At 42.0% G+C, this 27,346-nt stretch overlaps 1 protein-coding gene across 1 annotated transcript in view; it reads left to right on the top strand.

The window, feature by feature from the left end:
- The window catches only part of tgfb2 (transforming growth factor beta 2), an 82,727-nt gene that overhangs the window by 17,592 nt on the left and 37,789 nt on the right, over window positions 1-27,346 (top strand). Inside the window, exon 2 of the mRNA XM_033025371.1 lies at window positions 12,888-13,051. Coding sequence (XP_032881262.1) covers window positions 12,888-13,051 — 164 coding nt within the window. The remainder of the gene's footprint in view (window positions 1-12,887; window positions 13,052-27,346) is intronic.

Below are 27,346 nucleotides of genomic sequence, written 5' to 3' on the forward strand. Positions count from 1 at the left end.
TTTACACCCCAGCGGTATGAACAGTAACTTCTCCAATTTCAGGTAGTCCTTGCTTTCTCCCTCCTTCCCCTCCCCTTCCCAGCTCTCCCACAGCCCACTGTCTCCGTCTCTTCCTTTCTTTTTCCCGCACCCCCCCCCCCCACAACCGACATCAGTCTGAAGAATGGTCTCGACCTGAAACGGCACCTATTCCTTCGCTCCATAGATGCTGCCTCACCCGCTGAGTTTCTCCAGCATTTTTGTTTACCTACATGCGAAGAAAAGTAGCTGTAAAAAAATAGTTTATATACGTGTGTACATTTTTGTGTGAAGTTTCACAAAGGTCCTATTTAGCCAGGTTCAATAGGGACGATTGATGGATGCAGATGAATAGTACTAAATTCCTTGGTTTATCACATGTCGAAATGGATTTGTAACCCTAGTCCATGTAATGATTTGCTGGTATTTGCACGTTTTTGCAATGAAGAAATGATCTTGGATAAGGTAGCTCTCATCCTTATCTCACAAAGCTCTTCTATAATCACCTTCACAGGAAAAAGACTATCGACTGACGTCTATTACAAACCCACTGACTCCCACAACTATCACGACTACACTTCTTCCTACCCTGCTTCCTGCAAAGACTCTATCGCCTACTCCCAATTCCTGTCTACGCCGTTCTGCGCCCACGATGAGATATTCCACACCAGGACAACCGAGATGTCCACATACTTTATGGAATGGGGGTTCCCCTCTCCCATCGTAGATGAGGCCCTCATTTGTATCTCCTCGGTACCCTGCAGCTCCGCCCTTGCTCCCCCTCCCCTAGTCGCGGCAGAGAGAGTTCCCCTAGTCTTTGCCTTTCACCCGTCGCATACAACACATAATCCTCCGAAATTTCCACCACCTCCAACGGGATCCCACACTAGCCACATCGGGATCCCACCACTAACCACATCTTCCCATCTCCACCCACTTTCCACCTTCCGCAGAGACCATTCCCTCCGCAACTCCCTGATTAATTCATCCCTTCCCACCCAAGCCTCCCCCCCCTCCCCAGGTACCTTCCCCAGCAACCACAGAAGATGCAACACCTGTCCCTATACCTCCTCTCTCAACTCTGTCCAGGGACCCAGACAGTCGTTTCAGGTTAGGCAGAAGTTCACTTGCACCTCCTCCAACCTCATCTACTGTATCCGTTGTTCAAGATGTGGACCCTTATACATCGCCGAGATCAAACGTAGACTGGGCGATCGTTTCACGGAACACCTCGCTCAGCCTGTCTGAACCTACCTGAATCCCGGTTGCCGAACACTTTAATTCGCCATCCCATTCTGTCCTTAGTCTCCTCCATTGTCAGAGTGAGGCTAAACGCAAATTGGAGGAACAGCGTCTCATATTTCGCTTGAGCAGCTTACAGCCCAGTGGTATGAATATTAATTTCTCTCACTTCAGGTAGCCCCGGCATTCCCTCTCTCTCTATCCCTCCCCCACCCAAATCGCACTAGCTTCTCATTTTCACCCTCGCCTTCCATTAAGTTGACGAGTTTACTTCAGTCAACATATTTATACAAGCTAGCATTTTTAGTTATTGGGGATTTTTATGATTTTTGTTACTTATTTCAGCTATCTTCCCAGTAAAATTATTTTTCATACAAAATGGAATAAGGTTATGGACAAAACTTTAGAAATTTAGAAATTTAATATAAAGAGTAAATGTTTTTACTAGTGAGAAAGGTAGTGTATCATTTTTAGGTTGAAAATGCATAATTGCATTAACACATCAAATACAGTTCACCAATTGTAAGTATATAATCTTTTCTTTATGATCTTGATTTCATAATTTTATTAAGAAGAGGAACGATAACATGATTTGATTATTAACACCTAAAAGCAGCAATGTGATTTACCACGTGTTTAGGCATAGTCTGGAAAGATGGCTTAAATCTAAGTGAGCAAAAATAAACAATATATCTAATATTCTAATAATGCATGTTTTAATTTATTAAATGTGCAATTGATGGTCACTTCAATTGGCACATGATAATACATTTTCCCAATGAATTTTAGAATGGTTTTAGTTTCCATCAAGAAGATGCATATCAATTTTAAAGAATAGAATATTTTTCTTGTGAATCATTCTGCGCTAATACTAAGCATTGTAAAACCTGGTGCAGCATGGGGCAGACAAAGAACAAAGTTCTCCCTCCTTTGCACAAATGATGGGCAAAACATCCAACTTGAATTGAAACGTTGTGCCATCTTTTTTATTATCCGCACCAGGTACGTCGTAGCTTTGCTATCCACTATTGGCAACAGAGCATTAAAATTGGCATTGGAAGTAAGATCCTCAATTTATCCATACTTTAGAATACATCAACTGGTACTTCAGGTAATGGCACACAAGCAAGTTCAATGACCAGGTAGTTCCAGGAAGCCTGCTATGCCAATGATACATTTATGGAACTGCGTTAAGGAGATAATGAAAACAGACACAAAGTACTGCAGTAACTAAGCAGGTCATGCAGCATCTCTGAAGAACATGGATAGGCGATCTTTCAGACTGAAGAAAGATTCCGACCCAAAACGTCACCTGTCCATGTTCTCCAGAGATGTTGCCTTACCTGCTAATGTTACTTCAGTATTTTGTGTCTTTTTTTGTATATCAGCATTTGTGGTTCCTAGTTTCTCTAAGGTGATAATGAAGCTGTACGCTATGTTAAGAATCCCTCCTATTTATTGAAGATCTGCATTATGAATCAGCTTTATCGAATTATTCATAATGAATGCTTTTTATGGAAATCACATGGAGTAGATTTTCACTTTCATCAGCGAGTGGGTAAGACTCTCCCTTTTCCTTATCACCCAAAGCAAATATTTGAATGGAATGTGAAACTGATGGTCACACTGTCATTTCCTGTTCCCTATCTACTACTGTTAAGAGGGAAAACCCAGCCTCTTTAAACCTGAGCCACTTTAGGTATATTATTCCTTTAGCCAAGAATAGGCAAAAAGTTCTGAAAAAGCACGAGAAATAATTTATTCGAATGGTTCTTCAAAAGTGTTTACTCTCCAAATAATCTCAGTCCTTTCAATGGACTCTTGAAGAATATATAATGTTTGCCTGCTTTATGAAAATACTTGTTGTAAACAAAGATTGTATAGTTTCCAAAATAAGTGCCAGGCAACATAACCTTCACACCCCTCCCCATCAGTCTTGTTTATGGCATCTGAAATATTTTCCAGTCAGTCAAAATGGCAGCAGGAAACAGTTGCCTTCATTTGTCTGCCTGTAGGTATACTTTCCATTGTCCAATCTAATTGTTGGTTGAAATGGCCCAGAAACATTTGAGAAGTTCAAAAGCCTCATTTGATAATTTAAATTTACATTTTAATAGTAGCAGATTAATTTCCGAGGGTTGTGCCACAGGAGGGACTTTGGACAATGGAGGACTCTCGTGGGGGGAGGGGGAACAACGGCAGACCTGGCGCATGATACTTTATAACGTTGTCAGCTCCCTTTATGTGGAAACTATTCATTCCCTTATAAAGGACTTTACTTTTGGAGAAAGCTGACAGACCATATCTTGGGCCAAGATGCCTACTGTCAAATTCAGTCAAAGAATCTCACTGTGACTTGTGATAATAAAGTATTCAATTCAATACAATTCAACGTTGGCATTGAGAATTTTTCATTAAGTCTGTCTTGGTGTCCAACTTTCCTTCCTTCACTCATCCTGTATTCCTTATAATGCATTGCCAAGATTGGTACTTGATGTTCTGACATAATTTTGCCTTCAATATTTCTTTCATTAAGGGTAAGTTTAAAATCGTATGACTTACATTTCCATGGCATCATTTGGAACTCAGAATCTGGGTTTGGTTCTGAGAAATGTAACATGGTGCGATGTGAGGGCCCAGGGCCACGTGATGTGGTGCACTGAAGTACAGGTCCACCATCGATTTTCCAACAACTGGTGGTCTCCTTTAATCCGGACAATATTACAAGAGTGCATTTGATATCCCCCAGGAAATCACCCCGAAAATATGGCGCCTAGGCCAGGTAAGGCGCCATAAGTAATGTCCTTTACAAGGGGATGAATGCTTCAGCCTTGTTCTGATCATTTGTGAAAACATCTAGTTTTTGTGGTCAATGGAGGCAATTTATGAACGAATAAAGTTAGTATGGTTTTCATTCTTTGACCTTGTTAGTACATGTTATAGCAACAAGGCAAATGTTACTTAAATGTGACAATCAATCTCTTTCAATGTCAATTTACACTGACATGAAGTGACGAAAGTCCTCAGTAGAGGAAAGCTTTTGGAGCCATAGATCAAGATTCCACTGTCCCTTCCCAGCGGGTGATGTTTACCATGTGTCCTGGTATCAAATTACTTGCCGGTTTATCTGTTTACCGTTTACTTGCCTGTTTATCTGTTGAACGCCAGTAAGACTGCAACTTCTACGGGTACGTAATCAAATCACATTTGTAAATTCCAAACTTATTGTCATGTTAGTAGACACAAGTAGTTAGTAGTCGGTGTTGGTTTATTATTGTCATGCTATGTTAGTTTTCAATATGCTGAAGTATTGGACTCTTTGTGGAGTCCAATGGCACTTCCATGAGTTCTCCTACTAATCCATTGATTTCTATGTAGACTGTGAGGCTGCAAAGAACACAGGTGAGAGGGTAAGACTGAAGAAAATTATCTATGGTTTGTTCAGTGTATTTAATTAATTAAAATTGCTCGTGAAAGTCTTTCATTTATATCAATATAACAGTCATGTAGTACTCATGCTTCTTATCACAGCATCAATTGTAACCTATCTTCATAAGGCCTCTTGTCTTGTATCTCGCTCCCCTTCCCCTTAGCTCTGCTTTGAAAATTGGAGATCTTCCCTCAGTCCTGAGAAAGAGTCGTTGACCCAAAACATGAATTGATTTCTCTTCCCGCAGATACTGCTTGACTGGTTGAGTTTGCCTGGCATTTCTGTTTTTGTTTCAGACTCCCATGTCTGCAGTTTAAACTAAACTAAACTAGAGATACAGTGCGGAAAAGAGTCCTTCAGCTCACCAAGTCCGCGCCGACCAGCGATCCCCGTACACTAGCACTATCCTACACACACTAGGGATAATTTACAGCGTTTTACCAAAGCTAATTTACCTACGAAACTGTATGTCTTTGGAGTGTGGGAGGAAACAGGAGCACCCGGGGAAAACCCATGTGGTCACGGGGAGAACGTAGAAACTCCGTACAGACAACACCCATAGTCAGAATCAAACCTGGGTCTCTGACGCTGTAAGGCAGCAATTCTACCACCATGCCACCGTGCTGCAAGTTATATGTCTTTCATTTTTCTACATTTGTAAAATGTATAATATTATTTATTTGAGAGATCTTAACAAAATCACAAAAATATTTAAAATCTTGATTGCTTTGAGAGCTGGCTAAGGTGTGGGGAGGACTTTTCTGGATGTTGAAGTTGAAAGGGCTTCTCTGTCACATGGGGTATGGGGCTTGTTGTTGGACTGTGCTGCTATCATCAGCAATAATAGTCCTTCCTTTAGATCACACGAGAGAGGGGCAATTGCAGGCAGTGATTATAACTCACAGGTCATTACATCCCAAGTTGTAGTCAGATTAAAAAAACTTCTTATTTGACTGGAAACACAAATCTCTATTTAGTAATCCAGATGAATTGAAAGATTAACATTTCCCCAATATCTAATATAATTAGTTTAAGATGTAAACTAAAGAAACAGATCTGTCTCTGGCGCTATTACTTATGTTGTGTGTTTTGGTTGGCTACTGTATATGTGGCTCATCTAACTGGAATTAATTATTGTTTTTGTATCTTCACATTCTTGGCATGGAGAATCAAATGAAATAGTGGATGGGTTTATATCAATTATGAAAGGCCAACACATTCTTTCAAATATAGTAAATGATCATCTTTACTGCAGTCCACAATTCTATAAATTGGTAGTATATCCTTTGACTGCTATGGGTGGAGTGAATCACCCCCATCCACTGGATGAAAATATCATAACGGGATAGAAAACAGAAATTCTCTGCAACTACTTTCCAGGACCCCATGTTTAAGCCTTTGGATAAAATGGGACCATTACACCTTGTAAATAAAATATCGAAATGGTAGTTTTCAACCTAACACTTCATAGAGTCATAGAGCAGTGATAGTGTGGAAACAGGCCCTTCAGCCCAACTTGCCCACACCGGCCAACATTTCCGAGCTACACTAGTCCCACCTGCCTGCGTTTGATCTATATCCCTCCAAACTTGTCCTATCCATGTACCTGTCCAAATGTTTCTTAAACATTGCAATATTACCTGCCTCAACTACCTCCTCTGGCAGCTCGATCCATACACCCTTTGTGTGAAAAAGTTACCCCTCAGATACCAACCAAAAATTTTCCCTTCACCTGAAACCTATGTCCTCTCGTCCTCAATTCCCCCCTCTGGACAAGAGACTATCAACCCGATCTATTCCTCTCATGCTGAAAGTGAATTTGTTATGGTTAATGGTCATTCAGTGATTACTTTGCTATAGTCATTTGCTGATTACAATTAATTAATGGCAAGGATTGTCCAGTTGACACAATCTACCGGTATTCACCATGATTGTTGTGTTACTAACAGCAACATTAGGATTTCTGTGCATTTGCTGCTAAAAGCAAATATATCAATATTGCTGCCAGCCATTCAATGGTCCCACATAAGAAATTAGTATACAAACTTAAAGCACACGGTATTGGGGGTTCAGTATTGATGTGGATAGAGAACTGGCTGGCAGACAGGAAGCAAAGTGTGGGGGTAAACGGGTCCTTTTCAGAATGGCAGGCAGTGACTAGTGGGGTACCGCAAGGCTCAGTGCTGGGACCCCCAGCTATTTACAATATATATTAATGATCTGGATGAGGGAATTGAATGCAACATCTCCAAGTTTGCGGATGACACGAAGCTGGGGGGGCAGTATTAGCTGTGAGGAGGATGCTAGGAGGCTGCAAGGTGACTTGGATAGGTTGGGTGAGTGGGCAAATGCATGGCAGATGCAGTATAATGTGGATAAATGTGAGGTTATCCACTTTGATGGCAAAAACAGGAAAGTAGACTCTTATCTGAATGGTGGCCGATTAGGAAAAGGGGAGATGCAACGAGACCTGGGTGTCATGGTACACCAGTCATTGAAAGTAGGAATGCAGGTGCAGCAGGCAGTGAAGAAAGCAAATGGTATGTTAGCATTCATAGCAAAAGGATTTGAGTATAAGAGCAGGGAGGTTCTACTGCAGGGTCTTGGTGAGACCACACCTGGAGTATTGCGTACAGTTTTGGTCTCCTAATCTGAGGAAAGACATTCTTGCCATAGAGGTAGTACAGAGAAGGTTCACCAGACTGATTCCTGGGATGGCAGGACTTTCATATGAAGAAAGACTGGATAGACTCGGCTTGTACACGCTAGAATTTAGAAGATTGAGGGGGGATCTTATAGAAACTTACAAAATTCTTAAGGGGTTGGACAGGCTAGATGCAGGAAGATTATTCCCGATGTTGGGGAAGTCCAGAACTAGGGGTCACAGTTTAAGGATAAGAGGGAAGTCTTTTAGGACCAAGATGAGAAAATCATCTTTTACACAGAGAATGGTGAATCTGTGGAATTCTCTGCCACACAAGGTAGTTGAGGCCAGTTCATTGGCTATATTTAAGAGGGAGTTAGATGTGGCACTTGTGGCTAAAGGGATCAGGGGGTATGGAGAGAAGGCAGGGATGGGATACTGAGTTGGATGATCAGCCATGATCATATCGAATGGCGGTGCAGGCTCGAAGGGCTGAATGGCCTACTCCTGCACCTATTTTCTATGTTTCTATGTCTGGACAAGCTAGATGCAGGAAAAATGTTCCCAATGTTGGGCGTCCAGAACCAGCGGCCAAAGCCATTTAAGACTGAGGTGAGAAAAGACTTTTTCTCACCTCAGTTGTGAATTTGTGGAATTCCCTGCCACAGTGGGCAATGGAAGTTATATCATAATTTTAGATGTAATCTTTATTTCATGCTTGGTAAAAGGTTTAAAATACTAACCTAAGATTGTGCATTTTCTTTCCTGGTTTGTTCACACTGCAAAGTCTTCAGCGTGATTGGCTGCACATCCATTTTTGTGTCAACACAGTTGCTTAATGTCGGGGATTCCATTGAACAGCCGCCCAACAGGTTATGAAAAGAAAGCCTATTCCTTAGTGATTGGCAGAATTTTGTGCACAAACTTCTTTGAGCTTGGCGGCATATGCCATTGGTTCATTGTTGAGCACAACACCAGGCCTTTACTTCCACAACTTTTAATGTTAGATTGTAAAATGAAACTCATTTACTCGGGAAATTTAAAGTTCAGTCCTGAAACAGTTAAACGTTTGTCCCAATGAAATGGATAGAAAAATTAATTCTGTGCAAAGAAACTGAAATAAGTTTGCCAAAAGTGTTGTCATCGTGACCTCTATATTCAAAAAAATATTTCATATGGGTCAGATAAATTGTTGTGCTGGCCACTAACTGCTCTTTCTATCAACCACCTTGTTCTGAGGGCATGTGGGCTGTAGATTGTGGAAAATAAACCAGAATGTCACTGCCAAGATTTGTGTGGCAACATTTCAAAGCCCACATTGGAAGAATTGCTGTCAATGGTGGCCATTTTGACGAGTTACCAAATAGCATAGATAACAACGTCAAGAAGCTTTATTTTATCACTCCAAATGATGACTCATGACAGCCTTGGCTACAGACTAGAACTAGAACATTGGAAGAGGACCAGGACATTCGGCCCTTCAAGTTTGTTCTGATTTTCAATTAGATAATTGCTAGACTGTGTTTTAGTTTCATTACCTCTCTTGAACCCATGAACCTTAATTATCTGGCTTAATGTGTATCAATCTCAATTGGCCAGTTCCATACTACTTTTACTCTTTATGTGAGGATGTACATCTTGGCTTCACCCCTGAATGGCTTGACTAATTTGAAGGTTATGCCCCCTTGTTCTCAGCTCCCCTACCAGGAGTGCAGACTCATACATAACAGCAGTAATTCATTATTTTCTGTTGCTGGGAAATATCCCTTGGGCTTACTTGGACGGTGTGTTGTTGGACTGTGCCAAGATTTATAGGACTTTGCTCAGAGGCTCAGTAAACAGCATTACTGAGGCTTCATATTTTCCTTTAAATGTAATTAAAATATTCAAGGTTTGCAATGTACGGATCAGTTTCTTTCACATATTGGAAGGATGGATGTCGTGACGGTGGCAGCAGTAAAGTAGATCACTTTTCTGCATTTCCTGACGATATTTCACATTCTGCCAGGTCAGATACAATATTGTCCATCTCCTTTTCAAATCTTGATATAAGATGCATTAAGTCTTTAAGCCTTAGAGATACTGCATTAAAACAGGCCCTTTGGCCCACCGAGTCTGCACCGACCAGCGATCACCCCGTACACTAGAACTATCCTGCACACTAGGGACAATTTACAATTTTACCGTAGCCAATTATCCTACAAGCCTGTACGTCTTTGGAGTGTGGGAGGAAACGGGAGCACCCGGAGAAAACCCATGCAATTACAGGGGGAACGTACAAACTCTGTACAGACCTGTAGTCAGGATCAAACCCAGGTCTCTGGCGCTGTAAGGCAGCAGCTCTACCACTGCGTTACTGCTGCGCGACTGTGCTGTCCACAGTCAATCCCTCATTCCTTTAGAAAGTAGTTCATCACTGCACATGCTAGAGAAAATGCCAAAGGATTCCCAAATACAAAATGATTCAAAAATATCTGGGGTTAGCTTTGTTCTACTGAGCAGAAAGGGTGATCTCACAACATAACTGTTTATTTGTGTTGACTGCAGTAGAACTACATTTCCAAAGGGAAAACATTGCAACATTGAGTTCAGTACTCAATGTTGCTACTCTATATGAATGCTTCACGTAAATGACAGAGAACAAATAGTCAAGTCCCCGAGCTGCGGCAGGTTTGGTTTGACAACTAAGACAATCTTGACAACCCGAGAGCGTTGAAATACTTTGAATTCACACAAAATTGAAATTAAAGCTGAAATTCAGGGCAAATGATGGGCACATAAATTAAATTGCTTAAATGATAGAAATTAGTTAATTAGTGGAAAGGGTGATGTTGGAATTATTGGGGAGTATTGAATAGAATATCCTTAGACGTAGTATTTCCAATATAAATTAAGTGTCAAATGTTCACATTTTTATAAAATGCCAGATTGAGGAGGGTAATTAAATCACCAAGATAGGCCAGGAACAATAGAATTAAATGAAGAAAATACACGAATGGATGGGGTGCTGGACTTTGCGCACGACGTCACGCACAAAGTCCGGCGCCTGGGTCAAAACTCCTCAGCTGGCCCACCGGCTGGGCTTTGTGTGCAGTTCAGCACCTGGGCCGACTCATCATTCACCCAGCCACGGCCGAGTCGGTCAACGAATTACCGTTGGGAATTTGTCCCTTATTTTGACCTTTTGTCCCTTCTTTAGCAGTGAGAAAGTTGGCAATCCTACACTAGAGTGCAGTACAGATGGAAGTAGTGTTAAATTTGCAAGTGGAAGAGAATTTAAAACAGTGGAGCGACTGATATAAGAAGCATTAAATCTTTAGACTTTAGAGATACGGCCTTGAAACAGGCCCTTCGGCCTTCGGCCCTTCTTTCTTACGACATTGACCTCCATTGGATGCAGTCTAATAATTCCACATTTCAAATTGTGTCCAAATTGTTGTTATTTTTAACATTAAAAATTAATCAACCAAGGCTGTAGCTGACACACAAATACATAGGCCATTGTGTTATTGGGAATATTTGTGATCCAAAATAATTGTATTAACTCTACTAATGTCTCAGTCGACACAGATTTTGATTCCCAAAGTTTGTTATATGATTGCATTATCCAAACCACTGAGAATAAGTGATTTGTAAATCAGGTTAACAAGTATTTAACATTATTTTAATTGGTTGAGACCATCAGTACCAATACATTCTGAAACCTGTCAGGATATTTAATGCTTAAATAAATAAAGTAAAAAAGCAATCATAGTCATAGAATCAAACAGTGTGGAAACATGCCCTTCGGCCCAACTTGCTCACACCGACAACATGTCCCATCTACATTATTCCCACCTGCTTGCATTATATATAGGCCCATGATCCCTCTAAACCTGTCCTATCCATGTACCTGTCCAAATGGTACTTAAACACTGCGATAGTACCTGCCTCAACTACCTCCTTTGGCAGCTCGTCCCATATACTCACCACCATTTGTAGGAAAGAGTTACCTTCTAGGTTCCTATTAAATCTTTCTCCCCTCACCCAATCATTACAAATTGGTATATGCGTTTTGTTAATCAAGTAATGGACACCTTTGGATTACATCTAAACCATAGGGAGGTTTTCCTCATCCTGAAGTTGAAATCATTTCGATGTTTTTCACTTTTCCTCAAGGAAAGGAAATTAAATAGCAACAATTGTAAGAAAAAAGCAAATAATTAATCCTATAAAGATTAACTCTCAGGAGAAAAGAGCATGCTTATGTATAGGATGAAGCTTGGTTGAGAACAAATAATGCCATTTTTTTAACTTAAAAATCCAGGTATCATTATTAGTAGCATTGTGACAACTCACATTGTTTAGGGAATTTGGGCTGAACCTCTGAGATCAAATTACATCCTGTTAATTCATAGCAATCATATTATTTGTAATTCAATATTTTATTGAAATAGTTCACGTTAAAGCCTGATATCTTGGGGAATGTGAATACATTTGGTTCCTGTTTGTTGCGGTGAACTACTAATGTCACAGCTACATTAATTCAGATATTTTATGAATATTCCAGAGAGCTACTGTAATGTGTTATCTTCAAAATTGTAATGTCATGTGGTCATTGAGATACAGCATGGAAACAGGCCCTTTGGCGAACCAAGTCTGCCCCGACCAGCGATCACCTCGCACATTAGCACTACCCTACACGCTTGGGACAATTTACAATTTACAGAAGCCAATTAACCTACAAACCTGTATATCTTTGGAGTGTGGGAGGAAACCGGAGCATCCGGAAAAAACCCACATGGTCAAGGGGAGAAAATACACATTCCACACAGACAGCACCCGTAGTCAGGATCAAACCTAGTTCTCTGGTGCTGTAATGCCCCTGTCCCACTTAGGAAACCTGAACTGAAACCTCTGGAGACTTTGCGCCCCACTCAAGGTTTCCGTGCGGTTCCCGGAGGTTCTCGGAGGTTTTTGTCAGTCTCTCTACCTGCTTCCACTACCTGCAACCTCCGGCAACCACCTGCAACCTCCAGGAACCGCATGGACCGCTGTGCCACTGTGTCGCCATACGAAGACAAAAGTGCTGGAGCAACTCAGCGGGTCCAGCAGCATCTCTGGAGAACATTGATGGGTGATGTATCCGGTCAGAACCATTCTTCAGACCTGAGTCTGAAGAAGGAACCTCACCCAAAATGTCACCTATCAATGTTCTCCAGAGATATTGTCTGACCTGATGAGTTACTCCAGCACTTTGGGTCTTCTTTTGTAAATCAGCACTTACATTTTCTCATACACCTGAAGCCCAAATGGGTTGCTTCCATAACATTAAAACATGCTGCCATTTTCTTTCTGAAATAAATTGTTATTAAATAGACCAGTCTCTGTAATAAAACTGATTTCTGATGCAGCTTGGGAATGGGGAATATTTCCTATGCTCTGTTTATATAGGAACATCTAGGGTCACTAATTGACATTATAGATCCTAGTAATTGTGTGTACTTGCTTCAGTTGAAACTACTGTAATGTTTGTTGATCTTTATTGATGTTGCTCCGTACACTTCTACGTAGATGTCATCTCATCCCCACAATACAACCGATACTTCAGACACGTGCCTTTTGATGTCAGTTCAATGGAAAGAAATGCTTCCAACCTGGTGAAGGCAGAGTTCAGAGTATTTCGTATGCAGAATCCAAAGGCAAAAGTCGAAGAACAACGAATAGAACTTTATCAGGTAACCTCTCATTTTTTAAATATAATTTTATTTGATATGCAGTTTATTTGGTGCTACTTCTTCTTCTTGCGTATGGCTTGCACAGCCTAAAGTTGTAGGACAACTTGTTCTATTTGATCTGATTTGATTGTGTACCCCAAGTTGATTGCATTCGTCGAAACATGGCGGACCATGTGAAGGTTACAATCTCTCACCCCTTATTTGGTGTTAATGTGATGAGAATCTGGTTCAGTAATTGTGCATTGGTTTTATGAATCCATTATGTTTCTTCATCTCCAGCAGCCAAGTAAGTGTTACAAATGGGTAAACTTTCTTCTATTTATTTATTTGTCAATAGAGTGTGGGCATCGCTGGTATTCACTGCCCATCCCAGATTGTCTCTTAACTACTTGTCTTGCTCAGCTATTTCAAAGAGCTTTGAACACTCAATCGTATCGTTGCACATTTGAAATCACATATAAACCGGACAGTATAAAGAGGGCAATTTTCCTTTCCTGAAGGGCATTAGTGAATTGGGTATTAGTGAAAAATATACTTGTCATCTTCGAGGATTCTTCACTAGAGATAAACGATGTCAGCAAGTGGCAAAGTTAGTCATTTTGGTTGGTACACAAAAATGCTGGAGAAACTCAGCGGGTGCAGCAACATCTATGGAGCGAAGGAAATAGGCAACGTTTCGGGCCGAAACCCTTCTTTTTGATTTATGGGACCTTCTAATGGCATGGGAAAGTAACGATGCATGCAGAGGTTGAACGAATACATGAATCCTAAGATGGTTCAGTGACAAGTGAGTGGAATTAATGTTCATAACCTTCTTTCAACTAGTGACGTCCGTGTTGTGAAACTTAGCTTTCCTCATTGCCAGCATTGAGTGAACCTTTGGTTATTCCAGGACAAACCATTTGGCTATTAAATTCATACAGCATTTTGCTGTTTTCTACATAGAAATGTAGAGTGCTTGCATTGAATTGTAAATTGCAACAGTAGTAAATCTAAATTCAAAAATGTTTAAAGACTTACAATGGAGACTTCATGATGTTAAGAGGTTTACTGATAAAAAGTTGTATTTCTTGAGGCAAATGGTGGCTGAGCAGCCAGAGGATAATGTAGTTATAAATATTATATCTTCAGTGCACAGATACTCCCACTGCACTCTTGACATAACCATTCATTTAATGTCCCAGGAAAAATAAAATTCTTTCTGATGGAAAAGGATCTGAATTTTCTGATGCAACATTCATATAAATCCTGGAATCACATGCAATGAAATAATGTTTCTCATATTTAATCATACTAGAGCTTTGGCTGTAGCAATAATCCAGTATTCAAGATTTTCTTATGTTATTGATTATTATTTAAATCATAAGCATATGGATCTGTCATTTTTTTCTGAGCTTTTGATTTTGGGTTAGAAATGATAATGTGTTTCGAAACATGCTGAAATGAGTCTGAAGAAGGGTCTCGACCTGAATCGTCATCCATTCCTTCACTCCAGAGATGCTGCATGTCTAGCTGAGTTACTCAAGTATTTTGTGTCTATCTGAAATGATACTAATCCAAAATGGCGCCCAAACCAGGCGACTCTTTGTGTGTTGGTCACAAAAGTGGATCTGCACTCACGCATTACAATCGCTCCACTCTTTTAAATCTCTACTCAACAGCAACATTTCTTACACTGTGGATGGCTTGATTGTAATCATGTATTATCTCTCCGCTGACTAGTTTGCGTACAACAAAAGTTTTTCACTGTACCATGTGACAATACACTAAACTAAACTGTACAGGTGGTTTGTAACAGTTCCTTCCTGGAGCACATGATGAGAATTTTCTAGAGGGGTCTTGAGAAAGATTACCTTTTCAACCTGAGGGTGGTTGAAATCTGGAACACACTGCTTGAGGTGGATGTATGGACAGGTGCTCTCAGTGAAAAAGTAACAAGATGTGAACTTGAAGCATCTTGAACTTGAAGAACATGGCACACAAGGCTACGGATTGAGTGTTGGAGATGGGATCAATAAAGATATATACCTGATCGCCGGCACTAGCTTGGTGGACCTAAGGAGCTATTCTCTTGATCCTACAACTGCAAGATTGTACATGTGTACATTTTCTGATTCCAGATCTTCAGTGGGATAGTACACAGTAATTGTAATACACTGTAATTTCAAGAGGTGCACAGAAAGTGCCAACAACCCTGCAAGATTTCTTGCAAAAGAAGGACTTCTTGAAGCAATTATCTTCATGGGAACTGCTGTTTCTACTGTTGAATCTGTGGACCAACTATAGAAGTATCCATCTGATGATAATTCATCCTCTGATGATGAGATGTCCTCTGATGATAACCCATCCTCTGCTGATGATCTATCTAAAGCTCCTCTGACTGGCCACTGGAATTGTGCCATTTGATTGGAACAGTGGACATTTCATAAAATAGTGTTAGCAAAAAGGGAAAGTATTGAGAAGAAATGGACCAGAAACAAGGACAAGCACTGTGATTGGGAGGATGAGTCAGGATCTGTAACCCATGGACCAAACTGGGCCTAAGTTTTGGCATATTTAAGTCAGATAGATGGATAGACATAGGTATATATCCTGGTTAGATAACATTAAGATGTGATATTTCGTAGGACAGATAGGATGAATAAAGTTGGATTGAGACCCAGATAATTTAATGTCAGGAAGTACCTGTATGTGGGAAGCTAAAAACTACAAAGGGATATATGTCTATACACAAGTAACAGTAAAAGCATCAAAAGGTTACATCATTCAAAATACTAGAGTTTAGAATATACTAGTTTAGAAACACTAGAATACTAGAGACTTTAAGGCCTTTTGTGATTAAATGCCAAAGCATTATTTACTGCCCATTTTCAATTTAGAAAAATGTGTATGTTGTACTTGGATTGTGGAATGGACCATATTATCATGTAGCTCAGGGCTGGAATGGGTGTGAGGCTGAACTGAGATAAATTAATTAGGTGCAGTGTAGAACCACCTAAATTTCATCAATCTTCTTTACGTGAAATTAGGACAGCAGTATGATGAAGCTGAATTTTCTGAAGCCAATTTACAAGGAAATTCAGCGGCGTTGTGATGTAGTTAGGGAATCCTTTATTCACTATTGTACAAGGAGCCATTCTGTTTAAGAGGAGATGTTCAACATTGGTTCTTTATGGAATCTGGAATGTAATCTATAAATTCTTTCATCTTTTGGGCTGTGCAATTTTGACAACTTTTATCTTCTTTTCGTGTCCATCTTGTTACAAATGTTGACCTCGCTATCATCGTCAATCCTGAAAAGGACGCAAGCTTCCGGTGACAATCAATGGAAGCCATCACTTATCGCAATAGATGATGGTGGTAGCAGAATTAGCTCAGGATACTTCCAGTTTCCAGCCCCGCGACGTGGACGCTTCTGCTATAGGGCCGACAAAGTTTATTGCAAATGATTTCTTTGCAAAGAAAACTTCTTGAAAAACCATTAAAAGTTTGTTTTGATTATTTAAAATTGAAAAATTAACATCTTGGTATTTCATTGCGGGCTGTTCATCTTGTTTTGGTGAAAAGTAAATTGACTGTGGATAGGGATGACGGGATTTGTTTATTTCCTTAAGGCCACTGTATAATAGTCTGCATTAAGTCCTCTCTCTACAATGCCAGCACCAAGTACATCAGCGCCATGTTTATTTTGGAGATTGGAAAACCTCCTGATGTGCTGCTGAGAATATAATCTATTCATTGTTTGGATGCCAGATGGCACAATGCCATCAAACTCTTTATACTTCAATAAAATCAAAGATGGCACAGTGGCAGCATAATGACATGACATGGTGCACCAAAGGGGGTGGGGGTGGGGGTGGGGGGGGGGGTGGGTGGGGGGTCGGGGGGGGGGGGGAGGAGTACAGTGACATAAAATGAAAGGTAGCGACATACTACAGAACAGGGGCAGGGGTGGGCCATTAGGCTCTTTCTGGCTTCTTCTGGCATTGAATGAGATCAATGGCTGCAATTTTTCATTTAGCAAGTTTCTGAACACATCAAAAAGGAAACTTTGCACACACACATTTCACAACAGGAAAATCCACAGAGTGAATGGTTTTGCGGTCTCCCAGTTTGGACTCAAATCATTTTCAGATGGCTCAGAGCAGGTCCCCTGACCTTCTGCTCCCTCCCCAGGAGAATAGTTAAGAGATTCTTACAAACTAGCAAAACAGGCTGTTAAAAAACAATCTTTTGAGCCTTTGCTCAAGAGCTGAAATAAGAAGAGATAATGTTGGAAATATTTAACAAGACAGGTCACATCTGTAGCAAGAAGGAGAATGAATGTTTTAGGTCAGTGATGTTTTGGCATAATTCTGTGGGTTGGACAATGACCTGAAATATTCTTCGAGCACTTACCTGCCTGTCCTATTGTATTAGGAAATCTTTGTGTTTCTCTCTCCGCCCACCAACTCCTCCCCCACCCTCCCATCAACTCCCTGCAAAAAAGCAAATATTTGTAGCCGAGGAATTCTGTCATGTGGTGCATGGTTTTATAATTACGATATGATTGATGTAGAGTGTAAAATCAATTGTGAAAGGCGTTTTTGAAGTAATAATGCTCCTAGCACACAATGCAAACTTAAATCAGCAACCTGCAGGCGCATGGTGCACCTGGGAAAGGAGCACAATTGACATAAATCCACAAACAATGCTCGACCGACACATGCCTGTGAAACTGAATCAGTCTGAAGAAGGTTCTCGACCCGAAACGTCTACCATTCTTTCTATCCGGAGATGCTGCCTGTCCCGCTGAGTTACTCCACCAGCATCTGCAGTTCCTTCCTACACAAACTGAATCAATGTTGAGTTAATGCTTAGTGCAGAGGATGCTTAGGGAAGCAAGTCTTATCAGCAGATATAGACTACAGAAAGGGATCATCTGTCACTTGCAGGTAGAGTCTTCTGCTGCAGACCACACGTTGTGTGTGGAGAGAGGCTGCGCACTGTGCTTAATGTTGTGATGTATTTTGGTGCTTTTAATGGGTACTTCAAAGGAAATTACGTTGGGTTTCAACATTATGAGCAGTAAGTAAGAGGAAAGGAGCCAAAGGCAAGAGTAATTTGCCTGAGGAAGTTGAAGGAGGAAGGGTAAGAGGCTTTGATTAAAGGGTCCATCCCCTAAGAGGCTCCTGAGATATGTCATCTCAGTCATCAGTGACAAAGATCTGTCATTTTCTATGGTAGGTGTTCCCGTTAAATGCCCCTGCCAGGAGAGGGAAGGGTTACTGCTGAAAGAGCAGTGACTTGTATACATCACATCGCACAGCTCTAAAGTATTGTGTGTCATAAATGTACTCCACTCGAGGAGAGGAGAATTAGTCTTTTTTCTTGATTAAAGAGCAACAGATGTCATAGGCATGTGGATTTTTCCCAGTTACCAAGGTTTCTGAAGGTTCAGAAATCAATGAAGTGTGCCTATGCAGTGCACCGGGCTCCCTGGGTAGACTGGGACTTCCTCATGGATTGAATGTACAAGTTATGGTCAACACTGTTTATTCAATAAGCTCACGTTCATCCAGAGGCCAATCATCGTGCCCGCCTAGTTTCAGCCACTGTGCTGGCCAGCCACAGGGACGTCTCTTGTGGGACATAGGCTTTCCCCTTCATTCCTGGCCCCAAGCCACAGACCTGGGCTTGCTGGAGGATGTAATTGCAAATGCAGCTTTGCAAGTCGCAGGTCTTTCTTGTTCTCTGGGGTTTCCAGGGGCCTCTAACATGCATAATCTCATGCAGGTGTCTGTCTTTTGCATTAAAGAATCAGAGGGTCTGATCCTTTGCTTATGCTGGCACCATTCTTTTCAATGCTTCCAATGCTGGACAATGGCTTCATGAAGTGTTTATATTCAGTGCTGGCACTTCTCTTCAAGAAGTCAATTCATGAAATCAGCAATGGTACCATGACATTTCTTGCCGTCAGTGGGGAGATTGCGATTGCCACGTCCTTGTAAGTGGTGCATGTAGAGAAGATGTAAAAAACAAAGAACTGCAGAGGCTGGTTTATACCAAAGATAGACACACTGTGCTGGAGCAACTCAGCAGGTCAGGCAGCATATCTGGAGAAAAAGGATGGGTGACGTTTCAGGTGGGGAACCTTCCCCAGACTGAGGATGGGGCCTGACCCGAATATTCACCCATCCTTTTTCTCCAGAGATGTTGCCTGACCCGTTGTTTTACTCCAGCAATTTGTGTCTATCTTGTGCATGTAGAGAAGTTATGCACAACTGGTACCTGTGCAGCCCTCCTGTGCAGCATCACTTTTGAACTTGCTGTTTTGGTCAACCTGACTCGCCATGGGATCCTAATCCAGGCAGAAAATTTGGGCTTCTTCTCCAGTAACTAAATTGTCCTTATGTAATCACACGTAAGTAGTTGTGACAAGAATATAATGCCTATTTATACAGTGCAATTCATTACTAGGTTTCTACTAACATGCTTTTATGTGAGTGCAGTTGTACAAAGAGTTTGCATTCATCTGCACTTTTAACCACCGACCACCGGAGGCTGACTTGCTTCCTTATAGACCTGCAAAAATGATGGTATGTTGCTTTTGTAATTGTATCTTTCCAGGGGCTTATTATCTTTACATGATAAACGTTAAACAGAATCCTTTTTCCTTTGTTTCCTTTTCATTGAAAGGCGGTGTAGATTTGCTGCAAATAGAAACAGTGCCAAAATTGAGTTATGTCAATAATGTCCCAGGAAGGTAAACCAGAATACTCTAAAATCACTTTAAGAAAAATAATGTCCCTTTTGCTGCTTGAAAAAACATTGTGAATTGTAATTTGTGTTTGACAACAAGGGAAATGATGAGAGTTGTCTTCCAGAAGCAGCATTACGTTCCCACCTTTTACAAGGTGATCTCATAAAGTCAAGTAAATAGCGAAAGTGGCACCCAGTGGTAGTTTGGGATCTGAAATTTGATCAAGAATAAAATATTGTCATTGGAACCAAGCCGTAAATGGTAGTATAAAGAAAGAAAGGATTTTGTTTATGGTACCTTTCACATTTCTTTCAGAACATCCTAAAATGCTTTACAGCCAATGAAGTCGTTTTGCGGTTCATAAGTTCAGGAGTAATAGGAGCAGAATTAGGCCATTTGGCCCATCAAGTCTACTCTGCCATTCAATCATGGCTGATCTATCGTTCCTTCTCAACTGCATTTCCTGCCTCCTCCCCGTAAACCGCTGACACCTGACACAGGTGTGGACACGGCTGACATCATTGTGAGAATGACCAGATAACCTGTTGTATAAAAAGAAATTAAGGCATTCATAATAGTTATGGCATCAAGGATGCTCCCCTGTTTTTCTTCAAAATAGTGTCATGGGATCTGTTACGTTTTGGTGAGAGAGCAGACGAGACCCTGACAGTGTTAAATCTGAACTTGTGGTCCACCTGTATCATGAAGGCAATTTCTGAGCCAGCAGCACTCAGCTGTGGGAATATTTTGACTCATGAATCACTTAGAGTCAAAACAGAAATATAATTCAGAAAAGCGTTTGTTGGACGATTTAAATTGATGTCAGCCCAGCTTGCTACCTTTGAGAGTTATCTTGAGCTGCTAGCAATAGAATTTTATTAGCCTGGCTTCGCTGTGCATTTCTGCCTTAAGTAATAATTTCCCAAAGCTCAAGTAGTAAAGCTGATAGTCTTGCTGTGTCTTGAGATATGGAATGTCTGAAGCCAGCCCGGTATCACAGGAAACCTAGCTCTTGACTCCCAACCAAAAGGCTGAAATATTTTGAGTCCTTTTAGCTGACTGATTTCTTTGGAAGAGCATTGTTCATTCTCAGTGAGATTGCTAGATAAAAGTATCACGCAAAAGTGAGTCAATTCAGTTCACACCAGAGCCAAGTAGAAAATACTTAGACAGTTAATTTTATTGAAAGCAGTTATGAAATGCCTGCAGCCAAAATCAATCCAGTTGTTTTTTTTATCATAGAATGTTGGAAGTGGAAAGAGTGTGAATGTTGGGAGGTGGGGTGAGGGTGTGGGGACGTAGGTGATCGCGTGGTGTAGGGAAGCTATACTGACTAAGGTTGATTTATGAGATAAATGAAGATACTTTTAAAGAGAAATGTCTGGAGTATCGACATTTATGCCTTTTTGGTTTTTGCTTTTGGCTTCAGTAGGCTTGTTAAATATAAAATATAATACAACCTGCAATGTTCACAAAGTAGGGGCTGAATATATAGCCCATACTGAAATTAGATGGGAAATTAGAATTAATATTACCACAGCATTGATTTTACTTGCTCAAGCCCCTTCCTTGAATGACCTCATCTGCCACATGTAAATAGATACGGGGACAGGGCAGTGAATATTTCTGATATTCAGGATAGATGTCACCAGAACCAGCTTCGTAGAGGGTCTAAAATAATGTGAGAGGGGAGACACGGGTTACAGAGGATTTATTTCCTACAAATTGCCTCGCTGTTCAAACCCTGAATTTCATATGGGTGCATGGTCTTTTAGTTAATGTACTGGTGTTTCCTGCCTCTTTGTGTGCTGCAGCAGTGATCCTACTATTGTACCATCTAGACCTCTGGTCAATTCTTGCTCACTGGTCGGGATGACAATGAGTTCTTGAACTGAGCCCTTAATTACCCCCAATTCCCCAATGGAGTCATGGCATAGTTGGAACAGGCTTTTGGAACTGAATTAAAAATATCTATGCACAAAAAGGGTACAGATACAGATGCAGATGCAAAGAAACTCAATCTTTTATCTATGGGTCATGAGTGATAATGCATAATGTTCTAAGGAAGGTAGTGTTCATGTAAAATTAATTGTGCCATTAATTCATTTTGAATGGGACATATTTACATATGAACAGATGAAGGTCGATATTATTACACTTCCATTCAATTTATACATGTATATTCACTTCTGAGTGGCTGGCTAGTTGGGTACTGCACAGTTCAGGGTGTCCAGCACGGCTATCATAATATATATATAAATGATTTAGATTAGGAAGCTAAATGTACTAACCCACGTTTGCAGATGAAATAAAGCTGAGTAAGAACTTGAGCTGTGGGGAAGATATGGACAGTGTCCAGTTTCATTTGGGTAGATTTGAGTGAGTCAGCAAATTCATACCAGATGCAATATAACAAATATGAGATAATCCACAATGGTGGCAAAGGCAGGAAGGCAACTTGTTCTCTGACCAGCAGTAGATTAGGCAAGGGATGTATGTAGTAGTCTTGTTCATCAGTCAATTACAGCAAGGATGTGGGAGAAATAAGTGGTAAAGAAGACACTTGGCCCCCATAATGACAACAGTAGGCGCAGGAATGTCACATTGCAATCATATCTGGTCTTGCTGATATCACACTTTGTATTGCGTGGAATTTTGGTCTTATATGAGGAAGGATTTTCTTACTCTGGAAGGAATGCAGCAAGGTTCGCCACACTGATTCCTGTGACGGCAACACTGATATATCAAGGGAGGTTGCAGTGATTGGGCTTATATTCACTCAGGCTTAGAGGGACAAGAGGAGACGCTGCTGAAACATTTTAAATTCGGAGAGAACTGAAACCAAACAGACTACTTACAGGAGCAGTGTTCGTGATAGTGGGATGGTGCAGGCTAAAGGTACGAATAATACTAAAAGTATAATTTAACACATGACCAATATCAAGCTGCAACATAAAGGAGGGCAGAAACAAACTGTGTTTATTTTTTGCAACTAATACTGGCTATTGAGAAATTGCACTAAATCATACTGGACTAAGGTTACATACATATTGTGGTGATTGTTAATATAGTCCATTATTGTTAATGTTGAGGGGTAAAGCAGAAAATATGGCTGGGTTTCAGGATATCTTGCCTAGAACATCCACAGGCAGAAGAAAAAAAAGCCATGATTTACCCGTCTCTTTTTGAAAACGTTGATGTTCCCACCTGCTCCGGATGGGATATTTCAACGCAGGCCGTGGACATGTTCCTATAATAGAGAAGAGCTAAAATTAAATGTCAATGGCAAAGCTGTTGAATTGATTTCCTCTGGATTCCAAACTCAGACATGTCCCCATAGCAATTTGAATAGGGAATATTGGTCTCAAAACCCATTTATTCATTAAAGTCTTTATTTAGTTTCCTTCACTAAAATTACAACAGTTGCCCTCCAGTTAGTGAGATTGCTGGATTGTTGTTTGTTGTGAACAAATTTAAAAGAATTTGTGCGTTGTACTGTGTGTTCGGTTTGATGGCAAAGTGGTGCAGCGGTCGAGTTGCTGCCTCTAACGCCAGAGACTGGGTTCGATCATGACTACGGGTGCTAACCGTATTGAGTTTGCATGTTCACCCTGTGACTGCGTGGGTTTTCTCCTGGTGCTGCAGTTCCCTCCCACACTCCAATGATGTGCAGATTTGAAGGTTAATTGGCTTCTGTAAGATGGCCCTAGTGTGTAGGATAGAACTAGTGTACGGATTGCCACTGGTCAGCATGGACTCGGTGGGCCGAAGGGCTTTTTTTCATGATGTATCCCTAAACTAAACTAATGTAGCGGCACCATACGTGGTGAATAAAGGTGAGACGTCAGGCCGGTTCAAACAGTCGTATATTCAGGTTCGTCTCGTTAGGTTGGTGTGCTAACTATATTAACATTGTTGCTGTAGCTGAGCAAGGTTGTTCTCTCGGGCTCAGCTACCGGTTGACTGCTAAGGTCTCGAGGTGAGATAACCTTAAGTTGCAGGACACTCCCCCCTAGCCCATGACGTCACGTGCCAGCCCTCGTACCTACTGACGAGGGATCGACCATAAGTGGTCCGTGTATTAGCTGATGCCACAGGACCCCCCCCCCAGAACCGGAGGAAGGAATAGAATGGTCGAGGGTGGCTCCTGCATGTGGGTCGGGGACACCCCGGGCGTGGGTCGGGACGGAGGGGCCCACGGGCACAGTCGGCGCTCTGCGTGGGCGATCCCGAGGTACCGAGGGGTGCGAGGAGACCGATGCAGGAGCCGCCAGACAGAAGAGACACAGTCGCATCTCCTCGACCAGCTAAGGGGTCGTGTCCTGAGAAATACGGCCCCTAGCAATGGCTGGGAGACGTCGGCAACAATGAGGAAAAAATAACAAATAAAATAAACAAACTGATTGCTGAACCCGGCGTGGTGATGCAATGTAAACAAAATGAACAGAAACAACACAAACTGCAGTGAGCAATCACGTGCAAATTGTTAAGTTCAAATTGTCCAGTGTCCATGGTGCAGGAAAGGAAGCTGTGCTGGAAAACCAGAGGTTGCAGTGACCGCCTCTGACCTGAATGAGGCGCTGTTGCCGGTGGTCAGGCTGCAGGGACGGCATCCGGCTGGAACGTGGCGCTGTGGACGACGGTCAGGCTGCAGTGACGGCATCCGGCCAGAAGATGGCGGTGTGGACGGCGGTTAGGGAAGTTCGAGCTTCTCTTCCGGCCGGCCGCGGCGGTCATTTTTGTAGTCGGGCGGCCGCTTGTTTCAGGAGACCGCGGCGGCCATTTTGCCAGCCGGCTGAAGTGGCGTTCACCAGCGATTGAAGACCCCGCTGCTGGGCCAGACAGGCAGCCAGCGCCCAGGGATCTTCGGAGTCCGCGCCGGAGAGGAGAAGAAGGGCGTCTTCAGCAGTCGCCCCAGATAAGCCCGCCCTATCGGGTGGCTAGGCCCTGGGCAGCGGCCTGAGGGGCCAGGTGCGGTGCAGGGCGTGCGGCTGCGGGTTGGCACAGTGCGGTGCCAGGTCTGAAGCCATGTCCGCGGTGAGGCCCGGTGTAGGTGAGGTGAGGTGAGGCCGGATCCTGTGCAGGGCCTGGAGCCGTGTCCGCGGTGAGAGGCCAGGCCCTGGTCCGTTGTCGGGAGCGGGAGAGCGGCAGGTACGCTCTCCGCTCCAGGGGCCATCGGGCGTGCGTCGGTGATGCTGTGGGCAGGAGGCTGCTACGCTCACAGCTCCTGCAGCAGCTGGTGGGGCAGCGGCAGCTGGTGCAACCTCTCCGCTCCGGTGTTCGGCTCCGGGCAGGTCATGCGGGAGAGCTCGGCGGCCGTCACACAAGGCCTGGAGCGGTGTGGGGGTTTGAAAGCGGGGCTGCTCCGATGCCGGGAGCGGAAGAGCGATGGCGGCCACGGCATCTCAGCTCCGGTGAGCAGCAGCTGGTGGGGAAGAGGTGGCATCCCAGATGTAGCGGCATACCTTACTGCAGGGCCGGGTTGGCGGCAGCGTCGTTCTGCAGGGCTGGGCAGCCGGCTGCAGACATCAGGTCTCCCGAGGCTGCGTGCTTCAGGAGAAATCCAAATTTCAATTTGGACAGTCGGGGGTCATCAATGTAGCGGCACCATACGTGGTGAATAAAGGTGAGACGTCAGGCCGGTTCAAACAGTCGTATATTCAGGTTCGTCTCGTTAGGTTGGTGCGCTAACTATATTAACATTGTTGCTGTAGCTGAGCGAGGTTGTTCTCTCGGGCTCAGCTACCGGTTGACTGCTAAGGTCTCGAGGTGAGATAACCTTAAGTTGCAGGATACTCCCCCTAGCCCATGACGTCACGTGCCAGCCCTCGTACCTACTGACGAGGGATCGACCATAAGTGGTCCGTGTATTAGCTGACGCCACACTAAACTAATCTAGGTTCTAAGTCGCAGATTCACCGGAAATGATTCAATATCTTAAACTATGTTTGCTCAATAAATTTTCCCTCTGTTGCTAAGCTTTGATGCAAATATCCCACATTTAGCACCCTTGTTCTTCATATAAGTCATGCTCAAGTCCCAAATATACGTTACGTTTTTCTGTATGAATTTTATTTTAAAACAATCCCATTTCTTTATAGTGTTATGGGTGACCTGTGAAAAAAAGTACCAGTGGTAAACATTCAACTTTACTACAATATAAACACTATACAATGTTAATGATTGTACAGTGTTATGGTTGGACATTTGATTATTTTAAAATATTATACGTTAGAGGGTATGAAAGTCAACTTGGATGAAGGTAACAAAAGAAGCGATATAAAATAATTATAGTAAAACCCTCATTCATACCCTTGTGTGTTCAGGCTTAATCAATCCAATATGTTCCTAGCTATTCTTTCTGATTCAAATCTCCAATACCATGATCATTTAAGACTAAATGTAAGTATCCTGACTTTGATGAAGACTTATTCATCGATCCTCATCCTATTTCCAACTTATTCTCAGTCAAGCATAAATTTAATGTGAAAATGCTACAATCCCTTCATGTTCTCACATTTCCATATCTTGGAATCTTTCCCAACCAACATGTCTCTGAATTATCCAGTCTAATACTGCCATCTTGATAATACCCAAACGTAATCACACCACTATGGATGCTATACCTTCAGATGACAAGGGCCTAAACTCTGGAATTATTCTTTCTCTCATTCTATTGTGGTCCATAACTCTTAGCTCAGAACTTGCTCAAAGAATTTTCTACCTAAAAATTTAATTGTGGCTCAGCTTCATTCTTAGCTTGATAATGTTTTGTGAAGCTCATTTTGCTGATAATTGTCGTTATGTGAGGCAGCAATAGGTATCTCAGACACAGCTAATTCCTTCCATACCCATACAAGATTGCCTAATATTAATATGTCGATAACATTTCTAAAGCTCATTTCTTGTGAAGTTCTTTAGATAAAAAGCATGTTGTAATAATGCAATTCACAGAAGCATCTACCCATGATAGCAAAGCCCCAATACAGGACTTCATTAGTAGTAAGTACTGTTGTTCATTTTTCATCACATATACCTAGATACATGAAATGCTTTGTTTTGCATACAATTCAGTAAAATCATACTAAACATAAGCACAATCATACATAAGTAAAAAAGAGAAGAATCATTGTGCGGATGTCTTCTGAGGCAGCCACATTTCTGGCACCATTTTGTCGCTTTTACATATCAAGTTCTAAAAATACCCAGTCTTGTCCTGGGGGCAGCACTTGTTTGTTGATGTCGAGGTCAACCTGGCCTGGGGATTTTTCTCTATCATCATTACATTCGATCCCAGCCAGGTGCTCACCTAGCACAGGAGGAGCTGCACACCATAGTCAACAAACACCAGACTGCATACCTTGACTCATTTCCTGTCACAGCTGATGACTTCAACAAGGCCATTTAGAAGTAGTCACTTCCAAAATATATCCAGCACCACCAGAGGATCAGACCCCTCAACTACTTCCATTCCACCATCAAAGATGCCTTTCATTCCATCCACCACCCTCATTTTGGGAAATCCAACCACTTTATTTCTGGATAAAGGTAGC

The sequence above is a fragment of the Amblyraja radiata genome, chromosome 8 (assembly GCF_010909765.2).
Source record: "Amblyraja radiata isolate CabotCenter1 chromosome 8, sAmbRad1.1.pri, whole genome shotgun sequence".
NCBI lineage: Eukaryota > Metazoa > Chordata > Chondrichthyes > Rajiformes > Rajidae > Amblyraja > Amblyraja radiata.